The sequence below is a fragment of the Zootermopsis nevadensis genome, unplaced genomic scaffold (assembly GCF_977971745.1).
Source record: "Zootermopsis nevadensis isolate Lab colony 2312 unplaced genomic scaffold, Znev_1.0 Znev_ptg000021l, whole genome shotgun sequence".
Classification (NCBI taxonomy): domain Eukaryota; kingdom Metazoa; phylum Arthropoda; class Insecta; order Blattodea; family Termopsidae; genus Zootermopsis; species Zootermopsis nevadensis.
In genome coordinates, this window is record NW_028259153.1 from 21,906,137 (window position 1) to 21,923,034 (window position 16,898).

A 16,898-nucleotide genomic window follows, 5' to 3' on the forward strand; every position below is an offset into this window, starting at 1 on the left:
AAATGGCAGCACCATACAGAGATCGGGATGTCATCCACGCTGCAGTGTACGAAATTACGATACTTCAATCGATAATGCAGCTAGCTACAGATCCACAAGATCTTTCCTTAGAATGTGATATACCAAGACTTGCACTCGTAAAACAGGTTTACGAACATTTATGAATATCTTCTTAATCATTATGGTTCAAGACAGGATTCTACATGATTTGCGGGCATTTTCGGAATATAATTTGTTCTTGACTGTTCAGCAGCTGCAAAGTACAAAGCCACATTTTTGACGTCTTAATGCGATTTCTGTACCAAAATTTTGTCCCGAATTATGTTCACGTAAACTGCCTTCTTGAGAAATGCAATAAAGAACAATCCTATGTGTAAACGCCTGCGAATCGCTGTTTAGACTACATGCATGTCAGAGAAGTTGCCGCCCATGCAAGGGGTCCGCTTGAATATTGAACAGTTTTTGAAGCCTTGTATATTCACAGAAATGGATTTCTGTACTCTACAATCATTAATTCAATATTTCTGCTAGCTTCACTAACTACACTAAAGCATATAAAACAAATAAGGAACATATTTGTTCTTATAAGTTCTTTTTAATACCATTGTAACTGTAATAAAATTCTGGGACTTGAAGGAAAGATTTCTCTAAATATTTGCATATTAAAACCGTGAAGGATCATTCACTTGTTTCGGTACGCGAAATAATTACAAAGGCACTGCAAGCGAGATATTTAAGTACGTATAAAACTGATAACATGACACAAGAATTTGCGCATTTCACGGTTGTGTAAATTTCACCCGATGCTAATACAAAGCCTCCGCGTAATCGTGGTTACTAAATTACTTTAATGTATATTTACTATAGCATTATCATTATACGAACATGAGGAAGACGTAGTTTCATCTTGTGTTCGCGAGTAATAACACAAAGCTAGCCAGCTTAACTGATAAAGCCATCCGACCCACAAGAAACTTCACTTCTGTATCTCGCTCGGGGACGGAATGGGGGAAATTGGCCCGGAAAAATATTTAGCAAATGATGACGTTATCATGGGGTATTCCCCATGATTTTGTTCGCTCGAAGCATTCGCGGACTAGTCGACCGAAATAAACTTCTTCCTTAGATTACACTTTCCTTATCAGAAAGCAATTCTTTGTTGTTGAAAGGACGAAGGTATTTAAACATGGACACCTCCTGGCTTGCGAGAAATGTTGGTGTTACGTCATCGATAGTTAAATTATGGTCTTCTAATACAGTAATTTTTTATTTACAACATCCTTCGTACAATAATAATAAACGCGCTGTTTCCAGCTCTCGGATAGAGATTTTTCGTCAATTTATCGTAACATCTATTTGTCTGAAAATATCCCAAATTATTATCTACTTCTTATCCAATTTTCCATCGCAGTTGTCTTGAAAGTCAGGGAGTGTAAGAAAAAGCCACGAATGACCTCAGTCAAACACAAAAACTGGTTTGCTAACTTTAGTACATAACCGGCAGCCTTCACCCTCTATAATATGTTTTTCAACAGGTGAATCTTACTAATGAAATGGTGAAACCTTTCAGTAAACACGCTGTATGTAACAATAATTTTCCTTTGGAGGGGAATATTTGTGACGTCACGAAGTATGTCAGATACAGGAGGGGGGTCGTGTGAAATGAACTTTAACAATGTCAGAGTTACCAACCGCACCGAACAGACTGGAAGTAAAGAAATGCTGAAGATCGTACAGTGGAGGAGGGCCTTGCAGTACGCAGCGGCGTTCACAGGTAAGTTTTTAGGCAGGGATTGGGTAGAAAACGGTCTAATTGCAAACCCTGAATTGTCTATTGTGATATGGCAACGCTATCTAAAGATTGTGATTATGTCAATGCGTTTATAGCAGAAGCCGATAGAAGAATTCATTTATTGAGGCTACACGTGCAATGTACAGCATAAAGAATTGCGTAATAAAACTTTGTGAACTCATTTAGCTGGCAAGAAGTGTTGAATGTTTTGTTAGTCGTATAAAAGATCACCGATTCTGTGCAGATAAGAGAAAACGCTTAACTGACTGCAAACCAAAATTAATAAAAATTCAAGAAAGGCGCGCGTATTAATTTTTGGAAAATTCGGGAAATTCCTCGGCTAAAAACTTCCCACACGTTGGTCACAGCCATATCATAATTGAGTTCCGTCACAATTTCGTCCACATCCTGCAGAGTGTTTTAAACTCGCCAAGTACGTGAAGTGGTAAATAACGCAGTTGTAAAATATTGGTTCTTTTAGGAACTGAAACATGTCGTGAAACATGAAAAAATGATGGTCTAATGTAAATCGAATATTTCGATAAAGAACATCATTTAATATTTTAAATATTTTAAATGTTAATTATTGTAATATTTTAATATTTAATAAGAATTAATGTGATTAGACGGACAAGATTTAATATATACTTATTATATCACAATATGACGCAACTTTACCATCTTGTAAAATATTTGTAGGATTGATGCTCTAATTACAGTGATTACGAAGATGGCTGCCTTATTCTGGGTCGTAGTGCCGTGTAGTCTGGTAGAAATCTACCGACGTTTCAGACGTGCTTACTGCTTCCATCATCAGGGCGATGATGGAGACAGCAAACACCTCTGAAACGTTGGTAAACTTCTACCAGACTACACGACGCAATAACCCAGAAGTAGACAGCCATATTCATACGTACCTCAATCTGAAATTTATATATTATCAGTCTTAGTAAGATTTTATTTGATTTCTTTAGTGTGTTGACAGTCACATGTAACTAATGCAACTGAATCAACTTTGGTCAAATCAATTATTAGGGTTTCCGGCTTGTTCTAGTTCTGATGAATTTTTAAACAGGGATTATTTAACGTGAGATTTCAAGTTATCACGGCAGTGAAAATATTCCCGGTGGTTCATGTTGGTTGTGACGCTGTGTGGACTTGTACGTAGGCATTAACGTTTCGGGGGAAAAAAAACATTGTATCTATCCTCAGGGCTTAAAATGTACATAATATGTATTTTCCCGAAACGTTGGTATCTATGGCATCATAACCCAGAGGAACAACATGGACCAAGAATCGACATCTGACATCATTACCTAAGAATCAAACCGGCCACAACAGAAATAAATGCAAATATATATATATATATATATATATATATATATATATATATATATATCAGTTCCCAGCCAAGATTCGAACTCAGGATTCCAGTGTCCATAACATATATAATAGTAGTCTGTCTAAACGGAGAATTAACTTGACCTCCAGACAGAAACACCCTTCTGCGCACGGTGTATAGACTCAGTTGTTCATTAGTTATCTAACTTTATCGTAGTTCGTCTAATTATTAAAATTTTTACTCTTTAATATTTTATATAGAATTTTAGTATCTCAGTCGGATCATTAGCAACGGAGCCATATTATAATACATAATTCAGATTGGTCCAATAGTGGTAACATTTTTTGGTAAGGGGCGATGTTTTTAGGACAGCATTCAGCACCACATTACGGCTTCAAGGTCGAGTCAATTAGCATTTTCCTTACGCCGCAAGGTCATTTAATCCGTTACATCACGACGAACAATACGTCTATACGAAGCATTCTGTGCCATTTCCCTCTGTGAAAATCGTCGCAAGAATTTCAGAACGTGTTAGTATACAATGCAGCAGAATTTGTATAAATTGTAATAAAATTCCCTTGTCCTTTCAGGTTTCTCAAAGGATGCTTCCTTGTTTTTTTACGATGCTGTGTCCGGATACAAATGTAAATGAAGCATTACTGTTAGCTGTCATGTCTGATTTGCATGAAAATAATTTATATCACGATCTGTTCGTATAAGCAAATTCGCAAATACATTACATAAAAGCCACTTACTATTCGAGCAGACGCGTTAAACAAAGAACGTTTGGTTAGGAATAATATTTAGTATTTACAGCTAAGCTACGTGTTTGACTTAATAAACCATTTATTATGTATTCCAAATAAATTTTATTAAGATTCTATAGTGAAAGGTATACAGAAGGTCACACGTAATTCACGTCACACCAAATAACAGGAAAATCTGATTTCCAAAAACATCGTCTTATTCCGTCTGCAATTTTCACCTCATATTCTTGGAATCAAGTCAATGAGCATGCACAGCGAAAATAATAAATGTTTACACCTATATTATTAACTCTGACACGTTTCTCCCAAACGCCTTCGAGGCCACAAAGCGTCAAAACCCAGAAGATCAAATTCGACATTTTCAAAGTCGAGAGAACCTCAAATCCTTTCGTCTGAAGTTACGATCTACTTACGAAGAAAAAATCCTTCTTAGAAATCCTCACTGCATGAACTTCCGGGACTGATTATAGTCTTAATTTTATCCTTAATATAATTCCGATCTGTTACTGTCGTTTCCATACACAGGGGACTCTCAGTATACGCGCTTTCACTATCCGCGTTGCAACATACCCGCTATCTTATTTCAGAATCATACGAAACACTCCAGCTTTTTATTTAAATTATGTCTTTAACTTCATCTGGAGACGCTGTATCATTTGAAGAATCTCCTGTAGGACTCACCTCGTCTCTCCTACATCATTTCTTCTGAGTTTGCTCGCAATACCCGAGATCTCGTAATACCCGAGATCTCGTAATACCCGAGATATCGTAATACCCGAGATCTCGTTATAAACGGGTTCCACTCTATTTCATCTGAGTCACCTCTTCACTGACGACGACTCCAGTTTTCCGTTTTACTTTCAGTACGCAAGGCGAACGCAGGCACACGAAAGTGACATGTAATTAAGATTTGCTGCAACATTTCCTAATCTTAGCAGATGTAGGCAGGACTCTCTGCTTCGTGACTGTTTCTCTGTAGTGAAACAAGCGATTTTAAAGCGCGACGTAGCATAAATAGGTCTCCCAAGGCCGAGCGAGGACGATATAATTGTCTAGCCAACGTTTGTTAAGCTTTAATACGTTCGGGGAAAGTTAAAACGATAGTCAACATCTCGCAGTGCACCACGTTATCTGTTACCGTGAAGCCGTGTATCTATTCGTTCATAAACTGGGTTCACAATCCTCTCCCTGCTTCGCTAAGCCCTTAAATTTCAACTTCAAGCTATAATTTCTGAAACATGAACTGTAAACCGCAGACATATTTAACGCAAAGGTTAATTTCCGGGTTTAAAATAGCCCGAAAATTTGTCGTATTTGACAGCAAGATCAATTTAATTTACTCTCAAGTTTCCCTTTAAAATTACGCGTATATTTCTCATCTATCCACGTGATACATTCAGACACCATTGCACGACATGCTCAGACAGCTGGCCAACTAACAGCGTGTTCACGGTCACTGTTACAGCTGCCCTCACGTTCCTGATGGCCGGTACTTTTGCATCGTGGACTTCGCCGACCCTACCAAAGCTGGAGGAAGTCCATTCTCACATTCCCATCACCAGAGACCAGGGGTCATGGATCGTATCTCTGCTGGGGGTGGGCGGTATCCTGGCACCTTTGCCTGCCGGCTACCTGGTCAACAAATATGGACGCAGACCTCTGTTAATTTTCTCTGCACTGCCGTTCCTGCTGGCGTGGTTGCTCATCATTTTTGCCAGGTATTGAACTTTGTCGCAAAAATCATATAAGGCAGATGATGTACGCTATATATGGGATCTGTATTTCTGGCGACCCTGGAGACGTCAGTATTCGTATTCTGGGCTTATAACGCCTTAAGTACCTGCCGGTAGACACCGACGTATAGGAAGCACATAACTTACAAATCCTCAGAAAAATATCTGGACCAAAAACGAATGAAGTATTTGGGTATTTTAGAATTTTGGAGAAAGCCTCTTGGAAAACGTCCACGTGGAAGAACGAGAAGAAGAAAAACGGAAGATAACATTTAGATTAACTTCGGAGAGCCTGAAGAATCTTCTCGTCCTTAACTAACTAACTAGATGGCTTACCGAACCCGAAGGTTCATCACCGAACCAACCAAAGCCTTCCACCGGACCCTGTCCTGGGCCAACAAAATCCAGTCTCCTTCAACTCCTATCTCCCATAGATCCCGCCTGAGATTATCCTCCCATCTACGTCTAGGTCTCCCCAGAGATCTCTTCCCCTCAGGCTTCCCAAATAGTGGACCCAACTAACTAGATGGCTTACCGAACCCGAAGGTTCATCACTGAACTAACCAAAGCCCTCCACCGGACCCTGTCCTGGGCCAACAAAATCCAGTCTCCTTCAACTCCTATCTCCCATAGATCCCGCCTGAGATTATCCTCATCTACGTCTAGGTCTCCCCAGAGATCTCTTCCCCTCAGGCTTCCCAAATAGTGGACCCAACTAACTAGATGGCTTACCGAACCCGAAGGTTCATCACTGAACTAACCAAAGCCCTCCACCGGACCCTGTCCTGGGCCAACAAAATCCAGTCTCCTTCAACTCCTATCTCCCATAGATCCCGCCTGAGATTATCCTCATCTACGTCTAGGTCTCCCCAGAGATCTCTTCCCCTCAGGCTTCCCAAATAGTGGACCCAACTAACTAGTTGGCTTACCGAACCCGAAGGTTCATCACTGAACTAACCAAAGCCCTCCACCGGACCCTGTCCTGGGCCAACAAAATCCAGTCTCCTTCAACTCCTATCTCCCATAGATCCCGCCTGAGATTATCCTCATCTACGTCTAGGTCTCCCCAGAGATCTCTTCCCCTCAGGCTTCCCAAATAGTGGACCCAACTAACTAGTTGGCTTACCGAACCCGAAGGTTCATCACTGAACTAACCAAAGCCCTCCACCGGACCTTGTCCTGGGCCAACAAAATCCAGTCTCCTTCAACTCCTATCTCCCATAGATCCCGTCTGATATTATCCTCCCATCTATGTCTAGGTCTCCCCAGCGGTCTCTTCCCCTCAGGCTTCCCAACCAATACCCGGTGCACACCTCTTGCCCCAACCATGCGCGCTACATGCCCAGCCCATCTCATTCTTCTCGACTTAATCACCCTGACAATACTGAGGGAGGAGTACAGATTATGATTCCACGACCTATTGAATCGATTCATATCGATTTTCATAAAAATCGGAGCCAATATAATGAACACGGAAGTGTTTTCAGGAAAGAAAACTTGATTCAAAATGAATGTTTAGTTGTGTTTACTCACATTCTAATCGCACTGTACCTTCTGCAGGTCTGCGGTGGATCTCATGGTGTCGCGCACGGTGTGTGGACTCGGCGCGGGGATCGCGTTCGCTGTGTGTCCTATCTACCTGGGGGAGATCGCCGAGGATAGTGTGAGAGGAATCCTAGGTAGGACTACAATCCTCAGTTATGACAGACGGCGGGTAAAGGATCCTGAGGTCACATGACGCATTGTCTTACAGGGACGCTGATGCAGCTAATGATGAATTTGGGCTCAATGTTTGAGTACAGTCTGGGTCCATACGTCTCGTATACCACCCTCGGTGTGCTGTCGAGCGTATTCCCCGTCGTATTCCTGGTACTGATGTTCTTCATGCCTGAGAGTCCTTACTTCTTACTCATGCAGGACAGAAGAGACGAGGCTGAAATCGCTCTCATGAGACTACGCGGACAGACAGACCGTCAACATATACAGGTAAGATCTGAGGTTCTCATGGCGGCTAAGAATTCGATGTTGATCTTCTGGGCTGTTAAGCTTAAGCCCTGAAGGTAAAGGCAGTATTTTCCTCAGAAACTTTGGTATTTACCTAAAAGTCCGCACGGTGTTACAACCCACAAGACAAACGACATTTGAAAGAAATTATAAGTTTCAAAATACGAGATGAAAACGAACTGAAACTCTTCACGGAATCAATTAATGGCGATAAATTATCTGATTTATTTATTTTATTTATTTAGTGTTCTGTGTGACGACAGGTCCATATGAACAGGATCCTTCCATCCTTTTCTCGGACTGGGACCTGTTCATATACGTTCTTGGCAGATGATCCAGAAGTGGTTTGCCATTGCCTTCTTCTGTGTGTGAATGGAGTAATTGTTGGGATGCCACGGAGGAAAACTCCGTGTTGCCTAGACCACGGCCTTGCCCAACACAAGTTCTAAATTCGGGCACCGCCGGGAATCGAACCCGAGACCCCAGGATTACAAGGCCAGCGTTCTGACCGCTAGACCGCCGTGGCTATTAAAATTATCTGATATAATATAATATCTCGGTCGATAAAGCGACAAACCAAGAGACAGATCGGAATTTTCTTCTCGGTAGTGGTAAGCATATTCCTTCACCAGAGTCTTGTCCGTGATAACCGGTGTGCCAGGTGAACGTGACAATGGAGTTACTGTAGGAGAGGCTTTGACAGTACGATTTTTTACCCCCGGGGGTACGCGAAGACATCTTAGGGGGTACGTGAAATTTAAAAAAAATATATATTATTTTATGATGAACACTGAATAATCAGTAATGTAATTTATTTAATTTATTTTAGATGTAGATTATATACTACGTATAACTTGAATTATACACCAACAACTTTGGGGGTACAAAGTTGAAGAGAAATTATGTCTGGGGGTACACGAAGACATCTTAGGGGGTACGTGAAATTTTGAATAAAAATATTATTTTATGATAAACACTGAATAATCAGTAATGTAATTTATTTAATTTATTTTAGAAGTAGATTATATACTATGTATAACTTGAATTATACACCAACAACTTTGGGGGTACAAAGTTGAAGAGAAATTATATCTGGGGGGTACGCGAACAAAAAAGGTTGAATACCACTGGAATAGAGGAACCGCGTATAAACATCCTTGTCGTCGTAAGCGTGATTCGAACTGAACACAGACCTTCTTCAGGAGGAGCTAGCGCGCATCCAGAACGTCCTGGCGGAGCAGATGAAGGAGGAGAGCAGACCACGTGACCTGATCGCGACGAGAGGAACGCGTCGCGCCCTGGTCATCATGATTGGCCTGATACTGATCCAGCAGTTCGGAGGCATCATGGCGATCCTGTCCAATGCGCAAGACGTGTTTGAAATCACCCCGGGCAGCTCTCTGTCGTCCAGCGAGTGTGCCATCGTGGTCGGCGGTATCCAGACACTGGCCAGCATCAGCACTTCGTCCCTCGTGGACCGTCTAGGACGGCGACCTCTTCTGCTGACGTCAACGTTCGGTTGCGCTGCGTCACTTGTCGTCATGGGCGCATACCAGTACATACACTTGAAGACAGATATGGACACTGCGGCCTACGACTGGCTCCCCCTTCTCTGCCTTGTGGTGTTTCTTGTCACTTATTCTTTGGGTATCGGGCCGTTGCCCATAGCCATGATGGGCGAGATGTTCCCCTCGAACGTGAAGGGCGTTGCCCTATCCATCGGAGCCATGCTGCTGTCGTTCTGTTTTGTGCTCGTCACAAAGCTGTACCAGGTGGCTGTGGACGGGCTTGGCGCTTACTTTACTTTCTGGTTCTTCGCTGGTGTGTCAACTGTGGGCATATTCTTCGTGTTCTTCCTCGTTCCAGAGACCAAGGGCAAGTCTCTGGGGAACATCGTTCTGGAACTCAATGGAGCGAAGCCAGAGAAACATGTGGGAAGAACAGGGGACCAACAGTCTGTCTTCACCATCTCAACATAATGGTCCTCGTGTTCTGTGTTCGGGTTAGTGGACTAGCTGAGAATCAAGTGCATTGACAGACAGATGTAAAAACTTTCTCTCTCTTTCCAGCCTGCTTCATTATCGAACCGAACTCTGTGATGTAGTGGTTAACATCCATTCTCAATATGTAAAGCTTTCGAATCATGACTCAGACATTATCTATTCTGACAGGTCTTTGGTGTATTCTTACGTTTAATGACGTCGGGCAGCAGAATTACTTTGAATGATGATTAGAATAGGGAGATTCAACGACGCCTTGAGCCACATGGTGTGAGAATAATGCTTTGTACCTTTGGCTCTGGTCTGTGCAGAACAGATATGCCGACGTCAGTCAGCGTAATTTATGCCCTCCCCCTCTCGTCATGCGCATTCATTACACCAGGGATAAGTTGCACATTTTCGTTTGGTCCTCAGAATGTTTCACTGTTTTACAAACTTCTGGACTATCTTATCTAAAGTTCTTATCAATTAACTAAGAATAAACGTCAAGGAATATATGTCTTACCTGTTCAAGGTGTTTCCGGGTGTAGAAAGAGACCTCTTCCAAGGTTACGTCGGTTATTTCTGCATCATGATTGCAAAGTCACATCACACGTCAAATAGAACTTCTAAACTTACTTCATTTTAAAATTCGAAGTACTTTTGTATTATATAGTTTACATTCTACATAAAGCCGCAATTGTTACGGTAATAAACACAGAAAATTACAAATATTAACGCCCTGAAGACTTGCACTGTAGTTTCACAGTATTCAGCAGAGATCCATGATGTCTATGACATTAATAGGAAATAGATTTCACTCGTACTGAAATCAAAGATGAACAAACAAATGACAATCTAAATCGTCACACTGCTTTCAGAAAGCATGTTGTCAATATTCAAATAATCTCACGGAGGTCAAGCAGTGTTTTAAATCAGATGCCCCTTTGCCATTATTGCCAAAGTCTCTGAACTTAATACTGATTATTATGTAGGTCAGGCAGTATGATTACTAGGCTATTGGCTGGACTGTCATAATTTGATTCCTGAGAGGCACAATAAGTTTTTCATTTAGTTACCATGTCCACTCAGCCTTCAATGCAATCAGTACCAAAGATATTTTCTCCTTGGGCAAAGCAGGGTTGTCACCTGCTGCTCTAAGGAACTAAAAAGGACTAATAAGACAAGTTGCCTTGAGCAACTGTCCAACTCCCAATTCTTTATAGGAGATGATGATATTTACGTAAAAATATGTATTATAATAATGTACTGCAATGTAATGTTACATTTTATTTAAAACTATGGAAAAAAAAATATATTTGAAAATATCGCTTGCTGATTCATGCCCTTTGTTAGTAAACTGGCCTCACACCCAGGGTGTCCAGCCATAGTTACATCATATGTAGGCCTACAACTGTAAATAATTAAATGATTGTTAGATTACTTCATGTTAGACCTTTCTAACAATGTAATATTTATTGATATATTGGATGATGCTGAACTACAGTTATTTACTTCGTTGTTGTAAAATATTTATTCAATATCTAGAAAATTAAGTTAAGAAAATAAACATGGCTACTTTTAAAGATTATGTTCCGTCCACTGGGAAAAGCAAATCAAACAGGATGCAATCAATGCAGGATTAATGTCAAATACTCATCTTACCAAAACACACAGAGTCATGTGGTTTTTAATTTACTGACAGTACTTTCAAAATGTTACTGCCAAACTTGGTATATTAAAGAGTATTGTTATTGTATAAACAGTACAGATTTCAGTGTAGTCATCTGAATTTAAATCGCTTGATAAAGAATTAATTATCTCATTCTGAAGTAATGTGAGGGTCACCAGGATGAGGAATGGACACTGACTGGAACAAAAGAAGAGAGAGTCAAACATCAGTGCATTTATTACAATGTGCACACGAGCATCATCATTATATGAATAATAAACAATCTGACAAAAAATTAACATACATTTCATTATATCTTTAATCTGTACTTACTTCTTTCTAAGTTACTCTGTCACCTGTTTGTGGGAAGAACATGGTAAATATATTGTGAGGTTATGTTAAATCCATATGAATATTACACATTCTCCCTAAATCAGACTGTAATAATCACATGTTCATACAAACTTCAAGATGCCCAGTGACAAAATGTAACAATGATCTACCACCAGGGAGATCCAACAGTGTCCTCTCTGTTGTTTAATTTTTATTTTTTTTTGAGCTGAGATGCAGGGTCTTCTAGAAGTGCGCATCACAAGGACTAAGTGAGCGAATCAGAAGCTAGTTGTAATTAGCAACAGCAAGTTGTGATGACAAAGTGGCCTACAGTGAGGTGACCAGTCCTGATGTGCAGTGGACAGACAAGTTCTATCACTAAACCTAACCTATAAATGAGACAGAGCACTAATCAAGTTCTACACGTACATTCATACTAATAAACTCTGCAATAGTTAACAGTCACTAGCACTCTTTCACAGTATTGAGCAGATATATCAAAAGTTTTGTCATATGCACAGTGCAGTAGGGCATCTTCCCATACTCGACAGGATTCGGCTTACAGTCAGTCAAACCACATAAAATGAACGGTCATGAAAGTAACTGCACATTTATTAAATACAAAGTAGGGATAATGATGATTACACACATGGTCACTTAAAGGCAGTTCATACTCAAGAGGATTTTTAATACAGTCACTAGCAAACATTTCCTGTCGAGCCAATGAAACTCCATTTACCATCCATTTAAACTAATTGTTTCTGCTATGACCCTGTTTCCAGTTACTTCCATCTTATCGCTTCAAAACATTTCTTATGAACAAACAGATGGAGAATTTTAGGCTATGATGCAAAGCATCTGGATTGTGTGGGGGCATATTTGACCATGTTTGTATGGCACAATGCAAAGTGAGAGGCATGGATAATAGCAGCACACTGAGCTGTGACTGCCTCATACAAAACCTACTTAACTTTACCTGCCTACATTTCTCCTTTGACTTTGAATGCCATAGATAATCTTCAAGTTCTTTAACGCACTTAAGAAAAAGCATATAACATAATATGAAACAAATTTGAAGTGAAAAATAATTAGGAATAAGGAACGGTTTACTTACAAGGGCAATGACATGAAGTTTTATATAATCTAGACCTCTACAACAGATGGAAGTGAGTAATCAGTTTAGTGCATCAATAACTTTACCTCCAGAAAAAGTAAAAATTCCTTACTTAGATTCCAGACAAGCCCCAGGGAAGAATGATGTACAACCTGGCCATAACTAATACACAACTCACGGACAGTAAAATATAAAATAGTAATATAAAAACCTTAAAATACCCATCATGAGGGCAGAAATTTTCCTCTGAAACACTGGTTAATATCTACCAGACTACTTGGTACACGATCTCATAGGACAGCCATCTTCATATCTTGATTGGGATTCACTCGCTGATGTTTTATATAATGATGTAAGCTTCCTGTATAATTTAATTAATTCTAACGGTGGCTGTTCTCTTGACAGTCCCCAAAAGCCATGGCTTAGAATTCTGTTATCATATGATTCAATTTGAGGTTAGGTTTGACAGTCACATTCAATGGCTGCCTTTGTGCTGTTCTGACATGTATCATGAACATTATGAGGCCACATAAATGTAAACTTCAGCTTCAGAAGGTTAATATGTATTACCTTGAGTCAAATTCTGTAATATTAAAACTTAAAATATTTAATAGCTAAGACACCAGACTACCTTAGCTATTCATCCAAAACGTATGATAAAAAATCTGTATTTCTAGGATCCACGTTATTACTGTTCTTCCACTGTCAGCTTTTAATCCCAGTATTTGCATTTATTATAAATCCTAGCCAAGTACAGTCATTCACAGTATTAGACATTTATAACAAACATTATGAAATGTTTTATAATTTTGTTAAATGACTTCATAAATATTGTTTCAGCAAATAAAAGGTCAGAAAGAATTTGAGCTAAACTATCTTAAAATATTTTTAAAAAAATACTGAGGCACAGACAGACTCCATATGAACAAACAGAATGCACAGTTTTTGTCAAAATTTTTTACTTTCATATATCCCACATATTCCGATGCAGAAATTTGTGTGTGTGTGTATTTGTGCCTTGTGCTTTGGTGTGCCATAAGAATTATTCAACACTATAATGAATTTAAGATTTTGGCAAGATATCATATATGTAGATAAAATCACTGAATTAAAAATTCAGTACTAAAACTAACTCCATGGAGCAGAGTCCTTCTTGAGAAACTAGTAGTTGCCCTTTTTTTTGTGGAACCTGAAGGTTCATTTACAAGAGCCTGACACATGTAACATTTTGTTAAGACGCTGGTCTTGTATAACAAAAAGAATATCAAGTTATCATGAAGTCTGGAAGAGAAAAATAAAAATAATCACCATTTCTCTTTTGTTCCTTTTATGATTGGACATTAAAATCAGACCAAAGCCCTAAGGATATCCTAACATGCTCCAGATTGTCATGTGACTGACTGTATACATATCACATTATTTAATTCACTTTCCAAAAGAGGAATAGCATATTCTTTTATGAGAGATATAAACAGAAGCAATAAAATATATTTTGAGATTTCTGTAAAAGCAAGTAACAACTGCAACTTAACATTCAACAATTTTGCCAACTGGTAGCACGTGTGAACTGCTGGCCAGGGAAAAATAATCATGCTTACTATATTAGTCTTGCATCTAATTATCAAATGTTCATTAAGATGTTTAGGGCCTACATTGTGGACATGGAACAAAATAAAATACTAATACCTGTTCACAGGACCTCTCAGAATAAATTTATATTGGATTGGCTAAAACATTAGCGTGTAAGCAGGGTTGAAAATTAATGCACACGAACACCATCTACTTAATACCATAATGCTTTTCAATTTACAGTGCCATAACCCATCATAACTATCATTACTTACTGTGATACACCTCGTAATGAAATATTTACCATCCACCGTAATATTACCTTTGTGAGTTGGTTATTTCTCTGGCATTTTCTGTTCACCGAATGTCTACCTAGTTCTGTAAGTGGTACTCTGCCGCAAAACAAATCATACTCCCTTCCCATATGGTACCTATTCCTGAGTTCTCATGAAAATCAATTATAAATCAGCTGTTAAAAGCAGTGATACCAACATCATCTACTAAATAAGAGTTCTTGAAGATGAAAAACTTGACTGGTGGTTGGCGTTACTGATATAGCGTGCCCGTGCTTTCCATGTTATCTTCGTTGTGTAGTCATTATGTAAGTACAATGACTGTGAAGGAAGTTTTTCATTCAAATTCAGCAATGAAACAAACTTCTTGTCTCTGCTCCATTGTAAAAGTAATAGCTCTATTGTACTGTGCGATTAAACACCACTACATTCAAATAGTACGTCCCACTGAAGCAACTATATCGAAGAACTTTACTAAAGCAGATTGTCAGTGATTGATTTTAATTAATTTCACAGTCATATTAACAATATCTAATCCTTTTTTTTTTTAGCAGATATCTAATTTTCATTTGATTTTTTCATTGTGAAACACAATTTCACAGCTAATTATATAATCGCGGAGTTCATTTCATTATCTTGTCTACCATGTAAAAAGGCCCATTAAACCCCGTTGAACCATAAGTATCATGTAAGAACTGTTAATGAAAGTCAAAACCACTTTCTTCATTACGTGTCTGAATTTAAGTACCGTCAGCAACGGCAATTTTGTTCGGTGAGCGAATCCGGTGGATAAGAGAGGACCATCACTTTTTACCGGATGCTTAGTTTTCCTCAGCCTCCTCTCGGAACAAGTATGTGGACCAGTAGACCAGATTGAAAAGAGCAAACACGAGTGGAAATGTAATGCGAGATATGACGTCTATCCGCTTGGAGCGCGTCGGAAACTTGGCCAACCAGGTGCGACAGCAGTTGTCTCTCTGTGGCTGCATGTGGATCTCGCACTGGCGCACCTTCTCCAGGGTGAGGGCATCACCTGGACGGCGCACCAGTGGCTTCTGTAACATCCAGACAACACATTCTATGTGTCACTGAGACACGTGACCAAAGAACTCGAGAATATTGTGCCAGAACTGCAACTGAAGCTGATCAAAGTCTCTAGGGGAACTCATGCAAAATTCCTCCATAGACACCGAATACTAATTAACTCAGAACGACAATAACAAAACAGCTTTGTGTTCGTAACGAAGCTTACAAATGAAGTGACTCTCGGGCAGCACTCCGGGAATTAATCGCAACTAAAAGCAGAGGAATTAGCAACACAGAACACGCTACAGATTAAGGATAAAATCTTTTTTGACGTAAATACGTCTATACGGAAGGGTCATTCCGTAAAAAAGCGTCATGAAAATGTGTAAGATGGTTACCTAGGAAACGTTATCTGTTTACTCGGCATTGTTGTTACATATAAAACATTTCATTACCTTACATTTCATTACTTTACATTACATTCAGCTACCACAAGGCCGTGGTCTAGGCAACACGGAGTTTTTCTCCGGGGGCTTCCCCGGTTTCTCAGTGGCATCCCAACAATTACTCCATTCACACACAGAAGAAGGCAATGGCAAACCACTTCTGGATCATCTGCCAAGAACGTATATGAACAGGTCCCAGTCCGAGAAAAGGATGGAAGGATCCTGTTCATATGGACCTGTCGTCAGACAGAACACTAAATAATAAAATAGTCTAGCGGTTAGAACGCTGGCCTTGTAATCCTGGGGTCTCGGGTTCGATTCCCGGCGGTGCCCGAATTTATAACTTGTGTTGGGCAAGGCCGTGGTCTAGGCAACACGGAGTTTTCCTCCGCGGGCTTCCCCGGTTTCTCCGTGGCATCCCATTCACACACAGAAGAAGGCAATGGCAAACCACTTCTGGATCATCTGCCAAGAACGTATATGAACAGGTCCCAGTCCGAGAAAAGGATGGAAGGATCCTGTTCATATGGACCTGTCGTCAGACAGAACATTAAATAAATAACCACAGACCCATCTTAAGCGTAACTAATTCAAGTTGATTAATGTCTTAATCAAACTTTACTCAATTGTAAAACATGTATAAAGGAAATATTTAGAATAAAGCCAATATATAAACTTCCTTTCCGTATAGACGTATTTACGTCAAATTCTCCGGAACCGTGGTTCCACTGACAACTTTTTTTTCAATCAGATGGGTATACACAGAAATATCTCAGGGGAAACAAAAGACTTTTCACAAGTAACGAATATCACATTCACCACATGCTC

The 16,898-nt window shown here is 39.7% G+C and overlaps 2 protein-coding genes across 9 annotated transcripts in view; one reads left to right on the top strand and one right to left on the bottom strand.

The window, feature by feature from the left end:
- The first annotated feature begins 1,658 nt into the window (after nt 1–1,658).
- Nucleotides 1,659–11,588, top strand: LOC110830149 (facilitated trehalose transporter Tret1). Its single transcript, XM_022064687.2, has 5 exons — nt 1,659–1,774; nt 5,367–5,619; nt 7,195–7,313; nt 7,388–7,620; nt 8,841–11,588. The coding sequence occupies exons 1-5, from the start codon at nt 1,663–1,665 to the stop codon at nt 9,615–9,617; spliced, it is 1,494 nt and encodes a 497-aa protein (XP_021920379.2). The 5' UTR covers nt 1,659–1,662; the 3' UTR covers nt 9,618–11,588.
- The window catches only part of GluClalpha (glycine receptor alpha 1), a 51,273-nt gene continuing 45,883 nt past the window's right edge, over nt 11,509–16,898 (bottom strand). For 7 of the 8 annotated variants that reach the window (XM_022064690.2, XM_022064691.2, XM_022064692.2 and 4 more), the window contains one exon: nt 11,509–15,653. In XM_022064690.2, the coding sequence (XP_021920382.1) occupies nt 15,420–15,653 (234 nt within the window). In that variant the 3' untranslated portion in view covers nt 11,509–15,419. The remainder of the gene's footprint in view (nt 15,654–16,898) is intronic. The other variant, XR_002543188.2, reaches the window with a different exon arrangement.